This window comes from Micropterus dolomieu, linkage group LG10 (assembly GCF_021292245.1).
Source record: "Micropterus dolomieu isolate WLL.071019.BEF.003 ecotype Adirondacks linkage group LG10, ASM2129224v1, whole genome shotgun sequence".
In the NCBI taxonomy this organism is placed as follows: domain Eukaryota; kingdom Metazoa; phylum Chordata; class Actinopteri; order Centrarchiformes; family Centrarchidae; genus Micropterus; species Micropterus dolomieu.
Genome location: NC_060159.1, coordinates 9,237,652 through 9,259,710, shown reverse-complemented (window position 1 = coordinate 9,259,710; position 22,059 = coordinate 9,237,652). Strand labels below are relative to the sequence as shown.

Below are 22,059 nucleotides of genomic sequence, written 5' to 3'. Positions count from 1 at the left end.
AAAAAATGATAAGACAATAGACCTAATGAGGATCTGTTCAATACAAGGGAAATACAAGGTGATAGGGAAATAAAGTCCATAAAGTGGTGTATGAATGTCATTAAAAAACATATCACATACACAAACATAAAAGTTTGAGATTAATTAATTTTAGGTTGACCAATGATAAATCAAAAGACACACAACTCCACTCCAGCAATGTACAATAATAGCCACATTTATTTTAATTACAGGCAAATTCCCTTTACACTATTTATTTTTTTATCAACTTCATGTTTTATCCTTTTTGTCATACATACATTTACATTTCCAGAGTGCATACACGTAAGTTGATGGGTGGGGGGGGGGGGGGGGGGGGGGGGGGGGGGACTGTTAAATAAAGTGGTTCAAGACAAAAAAGAAGAATGTCTCGAATTTCTTATGTGACACATGTCAAATACTGCTCATCACAAGCATGACTCAGTAGTGGTATTGTACTTAAAAGTGCACACAGTCTATTCAATATCAGACAGCTTCATATAATATAATGGCAATTCAAACAATGATGCATTTCACACATTCAACATCAAACAAGGCAAACCTATTTAAAGGCACAGGACTCTCACATCAATATCATCTTTTTAAAAAGTAGTTTGTACTTACATGTCAGGTAATCCTTCACTTTCAACTCCCCCCACCCCTGGCCAAACTATTTGATATCAAATGACCTGTGAGTTAAATGGCACTGGACAGTTAGGAAGTTAAAAACACTTCCTTATGGTTACTGAATGGGAACCATTTGTTAGTTAAAGAGGAAATAGTTCAGTTATTCATTAGATCATGTTAACTCTGGTGTTTAACAGATAGAAACTGAGTCTGTTTAATTAAACATAACTGAATTATTTTCACACGTCAAATTACAGCTACCAGTTCTGGGTGAATATTGAGAATAACGCCACATTTGGGGCGTCATATCTCCTGTTGACCTGGGCATCCGCTTTGTGTACTTGGGAACTGCATGCACATTCCTCTGTAGGTACACAATGAACCAGTTAAGAGGTCACTTCTATAAAACTACAGCAGGATCCTCTTCTTCTGTTTGAATATCCTGGGTTGACTGTTTTAGTCAGAGGGGACAAAGGTAAAAGAATACAATGTGCAATCTGTTAACTTGAGCCAAAAACTGTTGGGTATAAGAAAAGGGCGTGTTGTTTGTTGTTTTAGTCCCGTTCAGCTTACGCCACAGTGGTGTATCAAGCCACACTGAATCCAAACTGTTTTGCAGGTTTGGTTTAAATGTTTCAGAGAAAATAGTTTTACATTTAACAAACATCTCTGCTACAGAGCTACTGTCACATTAACAGTTGTTCAAATACATGCAGATACTGTACAACACCCTTTTCCTTCACTTCCTCTCTTGGCAGAATTGCCCACAAACAATGCAAACCTGTTAAAAACTAGCCAAACACAAAAAGAATGACAGAGCACTGCATAATATCACCACGCCAAATTTCATTTAAACCAAATAATGGTTAAAAAAGGATTTAAAAAAAACAAAGTAGCAGCAACACATACGCTTAGTTCTGTGAGAACAAAATTGAGAACCAGCAAGCCACCAGTGCCTCTGGGTTAAAGTAAAAGAGTTACATAGTTACGTTGTGAGCCTTCAGTGCAAATATGTAAGGGTGAATCTAAATCTTATAAAGATGGAAGCTCTAAAGGCGGAATATGCAGTGGTTTCTTTGCAGTACAAGTTGACTCCACTTAAATGGCAATGTCCACTGTAAGTGAATTCAAAACCTTGGCACCGCACACCTCACTGACCACCACTACTATCAATATCATGATAATAAAAAATAATAAAAAGAAACTACTCTCTCTGTGCAATAGTTCAAGTAAGTTATTTCCTGCAAATAGTTAGTGCTTTGTAACACATCCTGTGGCCGTACCGAAACAGACGACAACATAAAGGTAACATATAAATACACAAAAACTTACTATTTATATGAAACGGTTTTCCAGACAAGACTGCACTCTATGCAGAGAGGACCTCTACTCACCAAGTCAGGCTCAGATTTGATCTAATCCTCCCATTGGTTAAAACTGGACCAAAGTTGGGGCAGTCCTAGATCTGTGGTCACAAACACATCCACCAATCAGTGTCCCAGTGTGAAGCAAAGCGCCAAGGTTAAATCTCTAAAGGGGAGTGTCATAGACTCGTTCCGACGAGCCCTCCTCCGTGTCGTCCTCTGACTGCGACGCCTTGTGGTTGAGCTTCTCTGTTGTTGAGGAGGCAACAAGGTTTCCATGGACGCCATCGTCGCTAACCTTGGCCTTGCTGGTGTCCTGAACAAACTCTTGGATCTCCACGGGTAGTCGGCGAAATTTGTCCTGGTACTCCTGGTCCAGATCGCTCTGCAGCTGTAGAGGGAGAACACACATATCAGTCAAGAATTTGTACATGAGGAAAAAAGACAGCTAGTTATTTGGAATATGTTACACATTATACAACCCTGTTTCGCAAACAAACTGGCACGCTGTGTAAAATGTAAATGAACAAAATGTGATGATGTGCAAAACATTGAAACCCCATAGTTAATTGAAAATAGCATAAACACAACTTATCAAATGTTGAAACTGAAAATGTTACTGTTTTTGGAAAATGGTATGCCCATTTCGAATTTGATGCAACGCATTTCAAAAACGTTTGGACAGTGGCAACAAAAGACCGCAAAATTTGCAAAATAATCATTGTCTACAGTACATCATATCATTAAAAGATTCAGACAATCAGAAATCTCTGTATTCATGAAATTGGATGGCAATGACCTTCGGGCCATCAGACGGTACTGGATCAAAAACAGACACGATTCTGTAGTGGATCACTGCATAGGCTAAGGAACACTTCCAAAAACCATAGTCAGTGAGTTCATCGTTGCATCCACAAATGCAAGTTAAAACTCTACCATGCAAAGAGGAAAAGCCACTGCCTTGAGGCGAAGTGGAAAACTGTCCTGTGGTCTGACGAGTCAAAACTTTAATTTCTGTGTGGAAATAATGGACCCTGCGTCCTCCAGGCTAAAGATCAGTTGTTATCAGTGTACAGTGTAAAAGCCAGCAACCGTAATGGTATGGGGGTGCATTAGTGCACATGGCATGGGTAACCTGCACATTTGTGAAGGCACCATTAAGGCTGAATAATATATATAGGTTTTGGAGCAACATATGCTGCCAAGTAGACAAAGTCTTTTTCAGGGGCGGCCTTATTTATACAATGCCAAACTAAACTCTGAACGTATTACAGCGTGGCTCCCTCGTAAAAGAGCCCGGGTGCTAAACTGGACTGCCTGCAACTTGTCACCCATTCAAAATGTTTGGTGCATTATGAAACGTAAAATACGACAAAGGATACATCAAACTGTTGAGCAGCTGAAATCCTACATAAAGTAAGAATGGTAAAACATTGCATTTTCGGGCTTCAGCCCAGACGCTTACAGAGTGCTGTTAAAAGAAGAGGCGATGCAACAGAGAAACAGAAACACATGACCCTGTCCCAACTTGTTTAAATGTGTTGCAGGTATCAAATTCAAAGTGGACATATCATTGTCCTGAAACAATACAATTTTTAGTTTCAACATTGATAGGTTGTCTTTCAGCTATTTTCTATTAAATATTGGGGTTACAATGTTTTGCACATCATCATATTTTGTTTTTATTTACATTTTACTCAGCGTGCCAACTTCTTTATGGAAACGGTGTTGTAAGTTTGATGATGTTCATAAAGAGTCCGTCAAGCTGTGGAAACTAGATAAGTAAGTAAGTAAGTAAGTCTTTCCCTAGTTTCACAAGCTACAGTACTGCTAGTGTTCCCTTAGCAAGACTCTTATCTATTTCACATTTCAGTTGATGGTGCTTATTCTGGGAAGCGCCCATCTGAAGCATGATCATTTGACTTTTCCAATGTACATAAAGGCTATAAAAGAGGCATATAGATTTGAAAGTTTAACAGCCAATTTCATTTATTTATCAACTTGGACAATGCTGAGTAATAACCACATTTCGCGTATCTGAGTCCATGAACACCAGCAACAATCAGGGTATTTTTAGTTCAAGGACCCAACAAATTAAAATGATCCTTTCACATGAGGTGTGCATTTTCTAATTGTTTGCCTTCTTGACAACATAGTTTTTAACAGCCACTCTCTAAAATCTCTAAATTCTTCTTTGAAAATTAGTGCCCTGTGGAGTTTTCTTGTAAACTAACAAAAGGTATGCTTACCTTCAGTCTTTCTAACCAAAACACATTGTGTGTATCCATGTTGACTAACAAATGTGACAAATTTCCTTTCCCATAATACATTTTTAAAGTCGATTTAATCCTACATTGTTTATATCTACTTTACTTGCTAGCAGTCTTCTTATTCACTGCCTTTCCTGGCACTTGCTATGACTGATCAGTGAAACAGATTGAAACTGGTGGCAAGAATTGGGACTGGGTGTCTCATTTGCACAATACAAATCAAAATGGGGACCCACTCATTAAAACATTGCACCGTGGCGTTACAAGCATTCAAAACTCCACAGGGTAGATTTAGGCAATGGCATTCATTGTGACTTGTGTTTCTGGCAATCGGATGAATTTAAAGTACAATATTCACTTTGATTTTAGCTCTGTTTTGGTTTCCACCAACTCCTGAGGGGAACATCTGCCTCTCTAGCTGCTTAATGATCCACTATGCAAACCAGCAAGCCACAAACTTTGTTTGTTTGTTGTTTGATGCTAGACAAGTAGCGGTTTATCAGAGCTATTTTGCTGAACATAAGTCGGGAAACTGCACTGATGCAGTGAACAGCTGAACTAGTTGTTGTTAGCCTTAAAACCAAAACATTAGCTGATAGATGCTAAAATGCTACGGAGGACTGAAGGGAAATGCAGAGTTGCATAATAATGGGTTTGTCACTATGAGCAATCCTTTTCACATTACACATAGTCATGTGACCCACTGTGAATATAAAAATATTAATAACAGCCCATTTAAAGATTTCCAACAATCACAATGCATATTGTTTTTCTAGGCTACAGTACAGTATAGTTTTGTCCCATGGCTATTGTCTAAAGCTTATTATTCTCCTTTATTCCATAACTTATATTAGACATAGAAAAGAAAGATGGGAGAGGAGAGCCACAGATAAGTGGTGGCCTTGAACCGTGATATTCAGCACTGAATAGGTACCTTGGTCCTCTGATGTAGACCAGGGTCCCTTTTCATCCATGTACTATACTCCCTCCCCTCACAGAGAAATAGACAGGAGAAACTGTTTTCTCCCAGGCATAGACGCCCCCAATGATTACAGATGACAAGATTGTATTCATTTCATTGTGATCCAATAATTGCTGTAATGCTGATTTCTCTGTTTAACTACCCGGCTGGCTCCCACGGGAGAGCAGTAATTAAAAGAAAAGCTGCTAAGATGAATGGTGTCAGAGTCTCACAGCTCAATACAGTCACGTCAGCATTATGAGAGATCGAAAATACCTGCAAGTTCTGAGAGGAATTTATCTGGGATCCATATCTTGTCTGAGGGGTCTTTGTTAATCGAATACGGGCGCACTTCAGACTTACACCCAACAAACTCAACAAAGTGAACAGAAAACAAACTTATTAGAAAATTCATCAATAAAAAATTAATTCTACTGGATGAATCTACATCCAGCCTCCAATTAATACAGCGGCCATGACATTCACAGTTGGCAAAGAGAAGGCCTGAATCGTTCCAGAAATATTCACAAGAACATTCAAGAACGAGTGAAAGGCCCGGAGAGGAGACAGAATGAAGGTCAAAGACTGTCATTCTGCTCTCTCGACTCTCCAATTGCCCTCTCCACATCAGTTTATGAGCTGGCACATTCATTTCGTTCAAGCGTACTTCATAGCAAGTTGAAAAAACCTGACTATTACAAAGTACTTGCTTTCACAGCACTTTAATGCATTGCTATACTGTAATTTAGATTGATCTTAGATGGTGTAGATTATGATTATGTATGTATGGGCTGGGTATCAAACCTCAATAGCTTTGTGTGTCTGAGTATGGAGAGTGTCAAGTATCAAATTTTGGCATAGAACATTTGCTCAGATTCTTAGGCTTGTTTACTTATTATTTGATCAGACAATACCTGACATTAAATTCCACAGAAATCCACAGGTTCCTTTTCAGTTTTATATTTACTGCTGTTAATTGTCTGCATAGTAAAATGTCCGTATAAAACTTGAACTATATTCTGAAAGTCAAAGTGTGTGCACTAAAAAGTGAAAATGCCACACTCAATCAGCCAGATAACACTAATAGCTACTTTACTTGATCCCGTCTGTCTGTGTGTGAATTGAAGGAGCTCTTGACTTGTGTCTTTCTAGTGTTGTGAGTGGTACAGCAGAGTCTGCTAAAGCCCCCACCAAGCACAGCATCTTAAGGTCACCTTCTCAGAAACATGCCTCTTTCTCTCTCTCTCGCTCTCTTTCTCTTCATCACTCCCTCACTTTTTCCTTCTTTCTTTCTCACTCTCTTTGTGGGTCTCACAGAGCGGACATCTAGCACATGACAACCAGATGGCTAAAGATGCACCACAGCTCGTCTCTTTCTCTCCATGCTCTGCACTGCGCATGACCTACTTAGGGGTGGGACAGTCTGCACGCCGTGTGGATATATGTGTGTGCGTACATGTGCATCCTGTCTTTACCCTGCCTGCTGAGGCACAAACACCCTCTGATTAAAGCTGTCATCTTTCTCCCAACTGATGACACCCTGGCACATGTGAAGGAAGTGGGAGCAGGGGGCAGAGGAATCTGAGGAGCGTCGGGCAGTTCTCAGAATGATGTGTGCATGTGTCTGTCTGCGTGCATGTCTTTCTGTGTCCTCTGCATGCAATCAACAGCTCAGAACTGAACACCAACGGCTGTCTGTTAGAGTCGGGGTGCTGAGCGATGACGGCAGCACTTTGCTTTCACCGAGGGTACAGCTTGAGTTATGAAAAAATCTCAAGGAATGATAGACAGATGGAAGTATTAGAGAACAGACAGCTTGAGCTGCAATTTTTTTGAGAGTTCCCCCGATCTATGGCTTTATGATCACCACCTTCCATCTGACATCTTATCAGTTTGGCAGTGAAGAGATCGGAGTACAGGAAACAGAGTGAAGGCATCAGTGAAACTTACTCCTCAGGCTACCTGGACCTGCTGGAGCTAAGATTTGGTTCATTTTTGTCATGCTAAAATTGAAATTAATTTCTGATTTGGGAACCATCGACAGTTTGAATTTTAATGAGGTCAACTGTGTGTAATGCTTTAAAAGTTCCAGACCTGGTTGAAAACAATAGTGGTTTGAAAGTGAATGACACAGATGACAAAGTTAGAAAAGTGTAGATTTGCATGTTAATTCCATGTGTGCATGTGTGCTTTTGCTGTGTGTTACATGCAGTATATACATATATATATATATATATGTATATGTGTGTGTGTGTGTGTGTGTTTATGTGTGTGGTCAAGTTTCTGTTTGGACACCAACCAGCAGCAGTTACCCTGCCAGCTTTTAAATCTGTCCCTCATCTCTGAAGACCTGTCATCTGTCAACAAACCACATGGTGCACGCACACACACATTTCTGCCTTTCTTAAAATACAACAGTGACCTTCTTCACCAGCTGTCCTCGTTTTGAGAAGCTATCAAGGGAAGCAAGGAAGGCCTCCAAAGAGCCAAATTAATTCTTTGCTTTGAGCTGTGACATAACGCCTGCTTCAGCACCACAAAAAAAACTCCAACCGGCAACACACTGCACCGCATATTGAGTGTGGAAGAGGTCTAACGGAAATATGTGGTTCTCTGTCTTGCCTTTGATTGTATGTTATAGCTAGCTGCTGCTGCTATTCAAACCATTTCAATTGATCTGAACATCTTCTGTGACATGGATTGAAAACCAGCAAAGTACTACCAAAGATACGGTAACGTGTGTGCATGTGTGTGTATGTGTGTGTGTGTGTGTGTGTGTGTGTGTGTGTGTGTGTGTGTGTCCTGACCTTGAGATGTACTGAATATCCAAACACAGACCAATTTGGCTAAACCCAAGATCCCATGTCAAAGAGATGAGACAGGGTCTTCACCGTGTCAGCATTACAGGCATTTTGAAGAAAAAGGAACTTCGCTGTGCAGTGCAAGTAAGTTGTGTGTGTGTGTCTGCGTGTGTGTGAAAGAGTGCCACTTGTTCATTGACATTCTTTCCACTGTATTGGTCAATACTATAAAAATGAACTGCGGCAGCTTAATACATGAGAAAGAACAAGGGTAATAAAAGAGAGAGACAGAAGCAGCCGCCGCCACTCAGAATAGCCTCCTTTTCCATCTACTATCTCTCTTTCAGTGTGTGCGTATGTGTGTGTGTCAGTGCCCTTTCCTTCAAATAATTCACTTGTTGCTTTGCAGGAGTTTTTTTTAGATTCCTCTGCTGAGGTTCAGGAATTAAAAAAAAACACTCCTGCATACCTCCACCATGCATGTACAATAATGAGTGTTTCCCCTAAAAGGATTGGTTTAAAAGGGAAGGTTAGCTGTGAACTGTGCTTGATGGTATCTTGATATTTTTAATTAAGATGCGGATGCCAACTAAAAGATCCTACATGTAGCATCTTTTAGTTAATTACTGTGGACAAACAAGAATGATTGGTTGTTTTTAGTGTCATTTTATCATTTTCGTTAAAACCTGCATTAATAGATTTTTTGGCCACTTTGGGACAGTGAAACAAGTTGCAAACAAAACACAGACATATTATGACCTTATAAAGTTGATATGGCTGCCTATTTACACATCCAGAAGACCCGCAGCAACATTGTCACTCACTTGGAGATGTGTTTCCTGATGAATTTAAGTTTCACCCTCTTCTTAGCAATGTTGTGGTTGGAACTATGTGTGTCTGTTTTTCAGCTGTTTGGTGCTGCACAGTGGGTCTATCGGAGCTTTTTTGCTGAAAACAGCTGGCTGCTTCTATTATAAACGAGGTTGATGAGAGAGGTGAGACTGAACCAAAACAGTTAAGGTGCCGAAACAACACAGTGAACTGAAGGATCCTTAATGATTATTTCATTAATTTTTTGTCATGTTTGAAGAGATTGTATTTACATCCCGACAGCAAGTGATATATCAAAGCTCTGAGAAAAAAAAAGAGAAAACTATCGGGTATTACCCACCTACCTGCATGCACTCTGCCAGTGCACTTACTGCGCATGAAAATATGTTTTGGGGGAGTGGCTTTGGAGGGAGGCCTAAAGGGAGGAGGTGGGATTTTTTTGGTGGGATACTTTAAACATCTAGCTTTCTTTTGTTGCTTACCCCAGCTTTAATATACAAATACTGCAGCTTTAAACCCTGCTGCATGGGAATTCTTTTTATCCTGGCCTTTTCTTGTCGTAAAGCAGTCCAGCAAATTTCTTGAAAAATCTTTTTTGGTAGCACAAAATCACAACCACATCTAGTGCTAAGACTAGTAGAGACGGAAAATCCTTTCCAACAGTCTTTTTATTTATTAATGATAATTACACTAATCGTTGAAAAATATTACAGGAATATATATATTTTTGTAAAATGCTACATTGCTTCTCAAATGCCTCCAACAAACTTTGCTATATAGTCCAAACAGTTATTGTGTAACTGCAAATGTACTAGCATACCCTACTATACTTTAACACATTCATCTGTAACACCATCTTTTCCCTCTTTATGCCTCACATAATCACGTGCCACAGTCGTTTTGCTGTTCTCACCTCTTAAATGGGTGGCTCATGATGAACTTCAGAAACAAAACTATATTGTAGAGAGCACAGTCTCCAGCAGGAGTTCAGTAGTGAACATTCCTTAGAGAGAGCATAATCCCCGGAGACCTTCATTAGCACATGTGGGCATACATAATGAACACTTGTGCACTAATCTAAAATAGCAGCTAGCATAATAGAGCATAAGAGTAACCAAGCATGCAACGTGTACGCGCACTCACACATACACAATGGATTTTACTTCACTGTCTCTGGTTTGCACTCAGTGTTCCCTGTGGGTATTGTGTGTGTGTGTGTGTGTGTGTGTGGACACAGAAGTGCATTATTGATGCAGAGGCAGAGATGATGCAGATCAAAGTCTGTGTTGATGGAACATAGTGGTCACCCCTACATCATCCAGTAAGAGGGAGAGACACAGAAAGAGACAGTGGGAGAGGGTTGCCAAATACTTGCTCTCTTCCTCTTCAACTCCAGACCTCCACGTCTCCTCCAACCTGTTTGCTCCCCCTCTCATTATCCCTCCCTCCTCCTGCTCCTTTCTTCCACCTCCAGTAACCATCCCTGAGATTGCGTCATGAGGACTCAGTTCCAAATTAACAGATTGCAGAGAGTCATGAAGGGTAGAAGAGGATATGAGGGGTGGGGGTGGGGGTGGGGGGGCGAGTTTCCATGACGACCGCACAGGACTCCTGCTAGTCGAAATGAACATGCATGTGTGTGCGTACATGTGTAGTTCTGGGTATTCTTCAAGGCTTGCACAGCAGGGAGACACCATCTGATTCCTCCCCCTTTTCATTTAAGTAAGAAAGAATGAGCATGTCTCCTACATTCACAACATTCACGTAAATTCACACCATAAACACACACAAACACCAACGCACACTGTTGTGAAACATATTGCCTTATTACTATCGCATACTCTTTTTTCACAGCCAAAAAAGGTGTGTGTGAGGGAATGACTAGTACAGAGGAAATTCCAACATGGCCGGGAAAGCCTTTAGTCCAGTCCTATCATAAAACCTTCAATGAGGCTGAATCCTTTTCACTAGGTATCCATCTTATCTGTCCCTTTTAGTTAAAAAAATGTAGCGTCTGACCACATTTGAGATTGTGCAAGAAAAAGCCATGTTAAAGCCATACCTTACTGGCTCCTATATCAGCAAAAACATGAAAAGACTCTGAGTACAATTTAATGGAGACATTTTTTGAAGAAATGGCCCTTTTTGAATCAAGCAACTGCAGATTTTTCACAACTAATCTCATTTAGCTCACAAATAGTCAGGATATGCAAGTTAGTTCACATTCAACATATTTAATCAAACAGCTAAACATTTAAACATTCAGCTGTAAAGTGACAAGGTAAGTGCCAGGTCTTGCTGCATGATTCAGTCTCAAAATGGAAATTTTAGAAGAGCAGTACAAGTGGGTCTTCAGCTTACTTCGACAATTGATGAAAAGATAATCACAATCAACGTGAGGTGTGAATAATTTAAGGCTGACATATGGCAATCTGAACTTGACCAGGTGGCGGATGAAAAGAAGCAACATGCCAGGATACAGGGTCTTGAGGAGTGCCGAAACAATATTCACCAACATGCTGGGCACTGCTGACTCCTGGGGGGCATTTTGATTGGCTCATTAACAAGACAGTGACACCTGAGTGCACACGCTGGGAGAGATGACAAACCCTGCCATGTCTCTCTCTCTCTCTTTTTCTTCTCATTCAACTTAGATCCTCTAAGTATCACAAGTTAGGATTTCAGAGTCTTACTAACAATAATAGCAAATTCTTGACAATACTAGCCTGAGCTTAGCGTAACATATCTGACACATTTTACTTCCCTGTTCCCTTATTGTTTAGAAATGGTACCTATTAAGGCTTGTACTAAGCAGCTTTTATTAGCCTACCTGTATAGCAGAGATAACTGTAGCTATTTTAGGTTGGTATATCACATGCATGTACACACACTTACACATACAACTACCATTCTAGTGGGCTGCTTAGCTCTCAGGATCTCCACCGCAGATAGTTATAGATGTCCATTAGTGGCTGCTCTGAGCCCAAGAGAGAAACTGGGTCAGAACTACATGAGAGAGAAAGTATGTTGTGTCTTCCTCCCCATAAAGACTAACACACACATACAACATACACAGAGACACACAACAAAAGGATTTTTTTTATTTAACCCTGCCTTGGTTATTTATGCCCTCATGCATTAGCCCCTATTGGAACACTCTTCATCCTGTCTTTCAGTCCTTATGCTTTCTATGTTTATGTGTCTGTCTGTTGTTGTTTACATACAATCCAAGGTCTAAATGACTAACAAAGGGTACGCCTGTGAGCTAATTCAACAACCAAAAGAGGTTTGTTAACAACAACAATAACTCCTCAAATACAGTTTTTGGGACTTTTAACCACGGTGAATGGACTGCAATCACAATGTGCACTAATTACCAGAGCCAAGTGCTTTACAATGGCTCATATTCACACACCCATACACATTATTTGTTCCTCTATCCCCCTGGAGAAATCTCATTGACATAATGAATTCCCTATCACATTACGCTAACCTTAACCTAGTTGTAACCTGAAACCTTAAACCAAGTTTTAATCCTCAAAAAGCAGTCTCTATTGACATGAGTCCCTATCGTGTGCATTCATGTTAAAGTCCCCACTGGGATATAAAAACAGGAAAAACACAACACACACACACACACACACACACACACACACACATACACAGATGGTATCAGAGCTGCCATGCAAGGCCAATGACCTGCTCACTGGGTGCAGTGTTTGGTTCAGTGTTTTGCTCAGGGACATTTCCACATGCTATTAGGCAGAGCTGTAAAACAGACGTACCGCAGCTGTATTTAAGCAACATGTAAATGCTGAGGGAGGAGTGGGGTGCCGTAAAAAGCATGTATGTAACAAATTGAGCTCATGGTAGCTCTCTAAGGCTGAACTGACTGGGACATGTTAGAGTCATATTGAATTTGGTGATCAAATAATATTTTTTATGATATTGATGAACTTAACTAGTACAAGCCAAGTTATTGTAAGGGAATAGATATTTTAGGTAAATCTGAAGTAGAGTCCTGAATTTTTAAACAAACACAACCCTGGGCATTCTCTGCTAGCTGTCTCCAGAGTTGTGTCCTCTGATATCTCTTGCATATTTTGCATACAGACGACTGTTGTTGCATGAGACCAGATATTGCAGAGATGGCTGATTAACATCTTCAGGCTAATTAAATTTGCCCTGGTCCGGATGTTGATTTAGAGAAGTGAGATTGTTACAGCGGGATAGTTGATGGATAATCAATTACATTTTTGTAGGAAATAGCGATTGCTAACGGAATACAATCTGATTGGAATACTGAAGTGAACAGCAAAAGAAAACAGAAGCATCTCTTTCCATCATCTGAGGAAATCTGTTCCAATGTTAATTAGACCCTGATGATCCTGTTTCATACAACTCATATTGAGTCAGTACTTATGAAATCATTGCGTTATTGACAAGAATTCTACAGCACTTATTAAAGGAGGATGAGGGTCACCACAGGACAACATTAAAATGAGCGCAGTTCAGTAACCAGCAAGAAGATGGTTAACAAGGCAAATGCAATCATCTCTGACTCTACCCTCCCATTCTGTCTTTAACACACTACTTAGTGTCATTACTTCATTTCTCCATACTGCAGTTTCGTGGAAAAATGTGGAAGACCTACTGTATGTGAGGTGTTGGGCTGGATGTCTGTACTGCACCTCCCACACTCAACTCCAAGCGGTTTCAAAGAAACAAGGAGCTGTCACTTTGAGAGTGGGTGGTTATGGATCTGTCTCCAACAACACTTCTGATTTATGCCTGTCTTTCAAAAAACTCTACCCCGTTAGTAGATATGGTAAATCTACCGCTATGCTCTTCATTTGGCGACAAGAGTAAAAACATAATCGGAGGATCACATTGGAGTGTCTTCTTGGCAAGAAGAGCTAATCTTGATTATACTGGCAGTGTGCTGTAATATGGTTTGCACTGCATTAGATTAAAAAGCTTTAAGAGAGATCAAGAAGAGAAGAGAACAGAAAATAGCAAGAGGAGAAAACAGCTGTTACTACCTTTGTATTTAGTGGAGGCACTAGTACCACATGACATGACCATTATGATCATGACAAACTATGTCCATTATTAGTATAATGGTTTCATACAAATATGTGAGATAACTATGCCTCCTGATAGTCTGGTTGGTATGTAGGCTCTTGCTCAAGGATGTGTCGACATATGGGATTAAATCTAAGCACTCCAACCGGGGTGTGATCTCACTATACACAGGCCAATCTGCTGCCCCTGTTATGATGTTATGCTGACATGCTATGCTGATTATGCCTAAATATACAGTAATACAGCCACGCTGTTTTTTTTGTTGAACATTACATAACATATTTGCCACAGGTCATACAGTATTCTGCATTGTAATAATGCTTGGGAGGTCTCTGCCATTACAGAGACACAATGCACATTCATTTGTTGCGATTCGGCGGCCCAGGTGTATAAAAGCTTGCATATTAATACTGCCACACTGATGCTATATTAATACTGAACACTGGGATGCAACAATGGTCTTACCATGCTCTTCAGCTGCACAATTGTCCTACAATGACAGTCACAATGACAAGGGTTGGGATCTGTGCAACTCATACAGAAAAAGCAGTCATGATAAAACTCCCACAAGCCACGCTGAAGCATCCACTTCACAATAAACCCATATGTTTGTAGCAAAAGCAGATTGGCACGCTGGTATTATATCCTCCAGGAACTCTACTCCAGGAAGCGAATTAATAAGGGCAGCCAAGGATGGATGAAGCCACAGCAAGGGTGGTCTACAATACAGGTAAACCAGTTTTCACTAATACACGACCAAACTGCTCCTTCACATAGTGATACTGTTTATACTGTTTGCAAACACACACAGTACAGCAGATATTAGTATTTAAACCAGAGGTAACATATTCTGATATCAGCATAAAGATTTAAGGGAAAAAACACTCAACTGTGTTTTGTATCAAGGGGTCTTACAATTCTGCACAGATATATGGAGCTATGTCTCATTAAAGCTGGGCCAGGTCGCCCCCCAGTGGTGTACATGAACAACCATGTTCAGCTAGAGATAAAGTTGGTTCATGTACAATTTACTCACATATAACCATTAAAGTTATGTTTCTATTCACAGCTTATGAATATCCATAATGTAAAAAAATAAAAAAACTCTGCATGGGTCCATACTTATCACTAAACCAAATAAACATATTTATTTGAAATTTTTGTGTAAAAATTGTCTGGTGCTGGTATGTATTGTATTTTTTTTATGTCTTTGGCCATGCAAGGACCCGAAGACATGCTGGGCCCCTGGGCGTGCTCCCTGGACACCCTGGATGCTCTGGATCCTGCCATACAACAGACCAGCAACTTAGAAAAAGCGCTATGGTGAGCATGTGATGGAATTAATGAAAAATATCAGTGTGTACATTATTAACAAACACATCACAAATCTAAAGTTCATTGACATTAGAGTTTCACTCAAAATTTTCTCCATTAATATCTTACCTTTGGCCTTTCATCCAAGATCTGCTGGCGGATATCCTTGTGCTTCTCCAGTAGTCTTTCCTGTCTTTTACTCTGTGCGTCTTCCAACTAAACACACACACACACACACACACACACGCACACACGCACACAGATAGCATAACATATTTGCATGTCATCAGTAATATTAATGTAACCACAAATGTTTAGTTCTGTAGGTAGTGGTATATCATAGTCAACACAAATGTGAATTGTGTTTTGAATGAAACTGTGTGACTTAAACTGTAATATGGAATTACTGGCATATAATATAGCGATTATCATTATGGACTATATATCAGACCATAGCCATATCCTCTCTTACCCGTTTGATATACTGCACCACCTCGTTGACAAATGATCTGTTGATCTCTAGCTTCTCTCTGTGGGGAGAAGTAGAAGAACAAGTCTCAACAGAGCAAAATCTTTGGTATTTAGTGACATCTAGTGGTCATTTAAATATAACACCTTACAAGCACACGTTTGACCGTCAGTTATTAATGTTCAAAATCAGATACTTACTCCTCAGTCACATTCTTGTCTTTAGATTTGGCGTCATTAATCTTCTCTTGCCTTTTCTTGTCCATTTTCTTCTTAATATCCTTCTTTTCTCTGTAGATGGTGAGATGGAGAAAGAGGAAGATATAGAGAGAATGAAAATGTAGGATCCCTTTGTGTTTGTGGGAATGTGTGTGCGCGCTGTATGCTGAACACAGTCTTACTTCTCACAGATGTCCCTCATCTTTTTGAGCTGAGCACTCTGGCACTCCTCAGCTATAGTGGTCAGCTTCTCAACCAGCTAGACAGATAAAGAGACAAAGAGTCACAATTTTACACTAAGAACAACACTATTATAAAGTGAGTGAGACAGGAAACATCTGTTACAAGGTTGATTTATTTGTTCTTTTACAAAACAGGGTTGTTTATTGATATAAGGTTTGAAGTTCCCATTATGCTACTCACAAAAAGTAAACTTAATCAATTCATTCTTTTTATCTTGATTATTCTAGTTAACATTCTACTTTAATTCTAGCTACATTAGTTGCAGTTTTGATCATAATTAAACAACATTCAGATCAGGGAGACAACACAATCTCCATTATGCTTGCTGTCGTTTGCATGAATAAACCCTTCTGACGCCTCAGCTGTGCTCACTGTGCAGGTGTACTAGAGCAGAAGTTATTTATTTTTCCACAGCATACAACAGAACATGTGCACAGGCTGCAGAATGACGGCTTATTTATTCGATATAATTAGTCTGTGTTAGCCTTTCTGAGTTTTGCGACTGTGGGAGACAGTCAGCGCTTTATCCAGTCCAACAGAGTAAGGGCAAGCTCCTGTATGTGTGTGGCATGTGTGTCTGTTCATCCTGCTGCTACATATAGTATGAACTTGTTTATATTATGTATGTTAGTGTAGGAACACGGACTACCCTGATTGGTATTATACACTCTGGGAAAGTACATATAAGGAAATTACTTACATACATGTTTCTACATTGTAATCAATTTTATTCCTCTATCCCTCAACAAGAGCTTAATGACAGAACAGAAGTTCAGTAGAGACAAGTATGAAATTAGCTACGATAGCTAAGTGTCGTTACCATAAATAGGCAGCTAACAGAGAAAATCTGAAATGTGGACTAGGGCTTTACGTCTTATATCTTTAGACTGTATGTACAATATGCAGCTAACGATAATTATAATAATAATACTTTATGGACCTTTGGGGAAAAGCATAACTTTGGCTGGAACAGATATGAGACAAATCCTAATGTCTATTCTCATTGGTTTCACAATTATTAGGTAATTTCAATACGAAATACAAAAGTGTTTTAAGGCTCTAAAGTGAATTGGAGTCTTGCAAATGACATTTCAAAGGGATTTGATAATAAATGAGGACACTGGAAATCAAGACAAGAAAGTGAAAGTGTAGTGAAAACATACATTATGAGACTTCCTTTTTACTTAAACACTAGCCCTCCCATCCATATATTAGAGGCTGACATTATTTTAGAAATCCTGTGGGTCATGGGATTCCTGTGGGATTCCTGTGGGATTCCTGTGGGATTCCTGTGGGAGTCACCCTCTACTATATATGTGTGTATTAGTTGTGTGTGTTTGTGAGCACCTGCTTGATGTGTTCTCGTTTCTGGTACTTCTCGCTGTAGTACTGCTCCTGGCGAAGTGTGAGGAGCTGCTGCTGCTGCTGCTCCTTCAGCTCTGCAAGCCTCTGGCTGCACTCCTGATCCAGCTCAGACAGCTCCTGGTCCAGGGTCGACAGAGATTGTTCAGACCGACTGGAGACACACAAACACACAGCCACACACACAAATTAAGATACCTCTTTTCTTTTTCAGAACAGTGGTCCTAACTCATTCTACAACTGGACATTGTGAATGCATATGATAAGCATAACTTTATATGAAATCAAACTTCTATAATCATTAGCAACACGGATATTCACATGGATGCCGTCATGAAAGCATGTCTACTGGCGCAAACATTCTGAAGAGCATTTATCTTGTACCTTGAAGTAAATTGATTCAAATGTGTTATCTGTCTTATGCAGTGCCGCTCTGTGGCCCACACTGACTGAGAGGACTGTAATCTTTGCTGCATGCTGAGCACTGATTCTTGAGTGCGTGAGGGACTCCTGAGGGCCCTGAATAAGTCCCTGAGGCTTGGAGGAAGCCTTATCCACTCATTCTTATTCACACAAGGCTCAGCATTTTTTTCTTTCTGAAGAGGGCGATGTCTGCCCTGTAGTGTTTGTTTATGAGCAATACAATATGCAACAGTGGTTTTTAACATGTATTTAAAGGTTCATGATGTATTGTGTATATCTATAGATAGCTGACAGAAGGAAAGAAATAAAGAAAGGAGGGAAGGAAAAACCATACATCTTTATACAGTATATACGATGTGATGTCAGGAAGAACTACAAGTAACTTTGTGACGTAGTGTTGCAATTACATTTTTCTGACATTCACACTTTCCCTGAACTTGCCTAAACTATTGTTGCTTCAGATAGTAATTTACTTCATTTCCCAGAATTACTTTCAAATATCTAAAGAGAAGAATAGGAGCTTGACAAATTTTAAGCTACACATGCACAGTGTCACAACAGAGAGACAACTAAGTTTCCTACACGGTTATGACGAAGTGAGAGCCATGCACTCAGAATGTAACATGTCTTGTGGTAACATTTAATTATTGTCTGTGGAAAATATTATATGTCTTACTGTTTTAAGGGCTTGTAAAAAAGCCATTGCTCTTTGATTTGAGTGACTGATTCCAAAACCTTCTCTTTTCCTATATTATGCAGTGCAAATGCTTACTAACTGTGGCTTTGCTGGAAATGTCTCAACCTGACACATCTGGCCAATTAGTTGTAGTTGTAGCCTTTGAAAATAAGATCGAGCAGAAGGGAAACACTTCACAGAAAAGAGATGAACAGGGAAACCAATAGTACGGCAGTTTGAAGCGAAGAAGAGGAGGGCTACCTACCTTTTCTTACCATCTCGTTTGTGGCTCTTCTGCAGGGCAGAGCGCCGACGCTGATGCTGGCTCTGTAGCTCAGACACACGAGCTGTGTGCTCCTTGATCAGCTCGCTGGTTTTGCGGTGGTGTTTCCGAACCAGCTCCTTCATCTCCTTGTACTGCTTCCTCTGCTCTCGAACAAAGCCCTTCTGTTGCTTTAACTCCTCCACTGTCTGAGCCTCCAATTCTAAAAACAGGGGATGGAGGACCAACAGAAAAAGAAGATAAAAGTGAGCAAGAGAAAGGGTTGACAGACTGGACCAAGTTTAACTGTCAGTGCAAGTTTAACTGTATTCAAATATTTTGGATATACAGTACATATATATATATATACATATAAGCACTCATGGTGTTGCTGTTGTTTTTAACAACTGCTTGGTTGCTGAGATTATCATTAGTTTTAAAGGTTGCATTGAAGTGATGAATATAACTACATAAATGTCACATTACATCTAGAGAATGTCATAAGCACACATGACTTTATATGGCAGCAAATTGTTAATTGTTAATTTTAGAAACCTAAAAGATTAACACTGAATGTTTCTGGTAAATAAATAAATAAAATAAAATTGCAATTCATTTGCACAATCCCAATTTACTAAATTATTCAAGTGATTTCTAGGGTTAAAGTAGCTCTTTATTATTAAGTGTAAAAGTACTTTTATCTTGCAAACATAACAGCAATCAAATATTGTAATAAATCAATCAAAAATCTATTTACTTAAAATACTATTATACTACTACTACTATTAATAATAAAACGAATAATAACCACAGATATAAGTGATATCCTTATATCATATATATATATATATATATGTAAGTATAAGTATTTTAGGATAAAGTTGGAAACATAAACGTACCAGTGAGGACACTGTGTATAATGTCTTCAGTCTTCACGGATGGTTTCAGTGAGCCTGGTTACCAAAAACAAATTCGTACAGGTACGTGACAATATATCTCAGAACTTTTCTTAAATTGTTCCAATTTACATATTTACAACAAATAAATTATTTTTATATGTTGTTTATAAATATATAAATAATATGATCTGGAGGCAGTACATTTCCATGAACTTTGTTTATCCCCACAAAAATCAGAGGCACATTTTCTTACAGAACAATTATAATGCAATTCTGATGTTTAAGAATATATTTTAAGCACAGTGTTACCTGAAGAAAATATGATGTTTCTATGTAATGTATGAACAATGCACATCCAACTTTGAGTGCTTTTACAATGGACTTCAAGTGACATTTTAGCTATTGAAAATGTGCTGATGTTTATATAAACAGCACCTGCAGATTGGGGCTGGTGGCCGACCAACGAAGGGGGTTTCGGGGCGATTATGGGTGTGTGGCTCAGTCCGTTCTCTGCGGGCAATGTTACCCTCTGGTCCACCTTAGATTCTGAGGGGGCATCGCTTCCTGCCTCCACCTGTCCATCACATGAAAGATTCAACATTCGGATCAATCCAGTCAACACATCTGAAAGTACACGTTAACCACTGACTCTTCTGCAGAGGACGTGTGCAGAACACTTTAAAGTGTTATACATTTGAGCTTCAAAGATGTGGAGTACAGTAAAATGGACTACGCGCATTAACCTTGTCAGAGTTTACCAGCGGTGATACAGAGTTGTACACAAATACACACACACAATCAAACATAGCATAATGTCTCACAAACACCCACAAACAATTTGCCAGTACACTAGCTTTTCATCTTCTGTGTTTTCACTTGAATATAAAAAACTATTATAATGTTTAAAACACATTTACAAAAGAGTTTTTGAGGGACCTCCTCGAGTGCTGCTATCTGTATTCAGAAGTCTCTTTCTGTACCTGTGTCCTGCAGTCTAGTCTGTAGACGTAGCTTTGGTAACCCACTCTCAACATTGCTTCCTGTGCAGAGGCTTAGCAGATCTTAATTTCCACTAAGCTCAGCTGAATCTCAGACTATATGCTCTTATCTCTGAAATGTTAACGCAATTTAAAATAATCTCTGTTCTAGTCACACTAGCCAGATCTTCTCCTTTCTTTCCCCTACTCTCTCTACATTCATTTCCCGATTTCCTGTGCTCTGCCCTTCCATGCTCTACCACTTTTAGTGACTGTTGCCATGGTCACAGCATGAAACAGCACTCAGTCGGCTATCCTCATGGGCAATTGTATCAGCTGGCAAATCAGATAAAAGAAGCCCCTCAGGAACAACCCTTCCCTCATGTTCCCTCTCCTTGTAACCCTAGATAACACATGTCCTGCCTTGCCTCTCAAATTAAATGTATGCTAACTTTAATTTTGGAAATTGTTGTTCACATCTCTCCTCAAATATCACCTCTGTCTATTTCCTGTTACCTACATTAATCCTCTGCTACCTGTACTCTCTGTCAAGTGCATTTTAACTGACTAAAAGCAGAAACAAAGATTGCTGCTACACGTGTTCAGTAAGTCAGTGGTTAGTCAGTATGGGCTTTTAATTTGAAAAGCAATTTAGAAATTCTTAGTGTTTGGGACAGGATTAGGAGTTAAACAACAAAGTTGTTTACATTCACTGTTTCTCACCAAATCACATTTAATACTGTATATCCTTGAGGCCTAATAAACATGTTGAATCATTGTCCTTGCTCATAAAAGAATTACAGGAGCAATTTTTGGAATCATTTGAAACCAGCATTGTTTACATCCATTACTGCTTGCTGGCAGTCTTCCTCTTCCTTGCTTGTGTTGGCACATTGCTACATTTCTTGGCACAGGACTGTGTATCACGTCACTCACAAGCATTTATGCATGCATGTGAGCAAGCTCCACAGCAATGTTTTTAGTGGTCAATATCAGACCTCAAGAGGATCAATGTGAGATTTAGGATATTGTCATAGGTATTCATTTCTCTTGACATTTGCTTATCTGCACTAGCTGTCAGTCATGAAATATTCATTTGATTTGGTTTAACCTCAAATGAAATCTCCCTTTTTTGTGAATGGGGAAAACCTGTGTATTGTCCATTATATCATTTAAGCCAGAAAACTTAAGTAAATAAATTTGTAGAAAAAGACTGGTGATATGTGCAGTGTTGACCTCTCACATCTAGCATCTAAACT

At 39.5% G+C, this 22,059-nt stretch overlaps 1 protein-coding gene across 10 annotated transcripts in view; it reads right to left on the bottom strand.

Moving 5' to 3' along the window:
* Positions 1-367: 367 nt before the first annotated feature.
* Positions 368-22,059, bottom strand: part of LOC123977373 (1-phosphatidylinositol 4,5-bisphosphate phosphodiesterase beta-1) — a 171,373-nt gene continuing 149,681 nt past the window's right edge. For 7 of the 10 annotated variants that reach the window (XM_046059997.1, XM_046059994.1, XM_046059995.1 and 4 more), the window contains 9 exons: positions 20,259-20,397; positions 19,824-19,877; positions 18,928-19,147; positions 17,549-17,717; positions 16,141-16,217; positions 15,941-16,030; positions 15,744-15,801; positions 15,401-15,487; positions 368-2,400 (listed from right to left, as the gene is read on the bottom strand). In XM_046059997.1, the coding sequence (XP_045915953.1) occupies positions 2,176-2,400; positions 15,401-15,487; positions 15,744-15,801; positions 15,941-16,030; positions 16,141-16,217; positions 17,549-17,717; positions 18,928-19,147; positions 19,824-19,877; positions 20,259-20,397 (1,119 nt within the window). In that variant the 3' untranslated portion in view covers positions 368-2,175. Of the gene's footprint in view, positions 2,401-14,422; positions 14,448-15,115; positions 15,241-15,400; positions 15,488-15,743; positions 15,802-15,940; positions 16,031-16,140; positions 16,218-17,548; positions 17,718-18,927; positions 19,148-19,823; positions 19,878-20,258; positions 20,398-22,059 lie in introns of those variants that run through there. The other 3 variants (XM_046059992.1, XM_046059993.1, XR_006826648.1) reach the window with 3 other exon arrangements.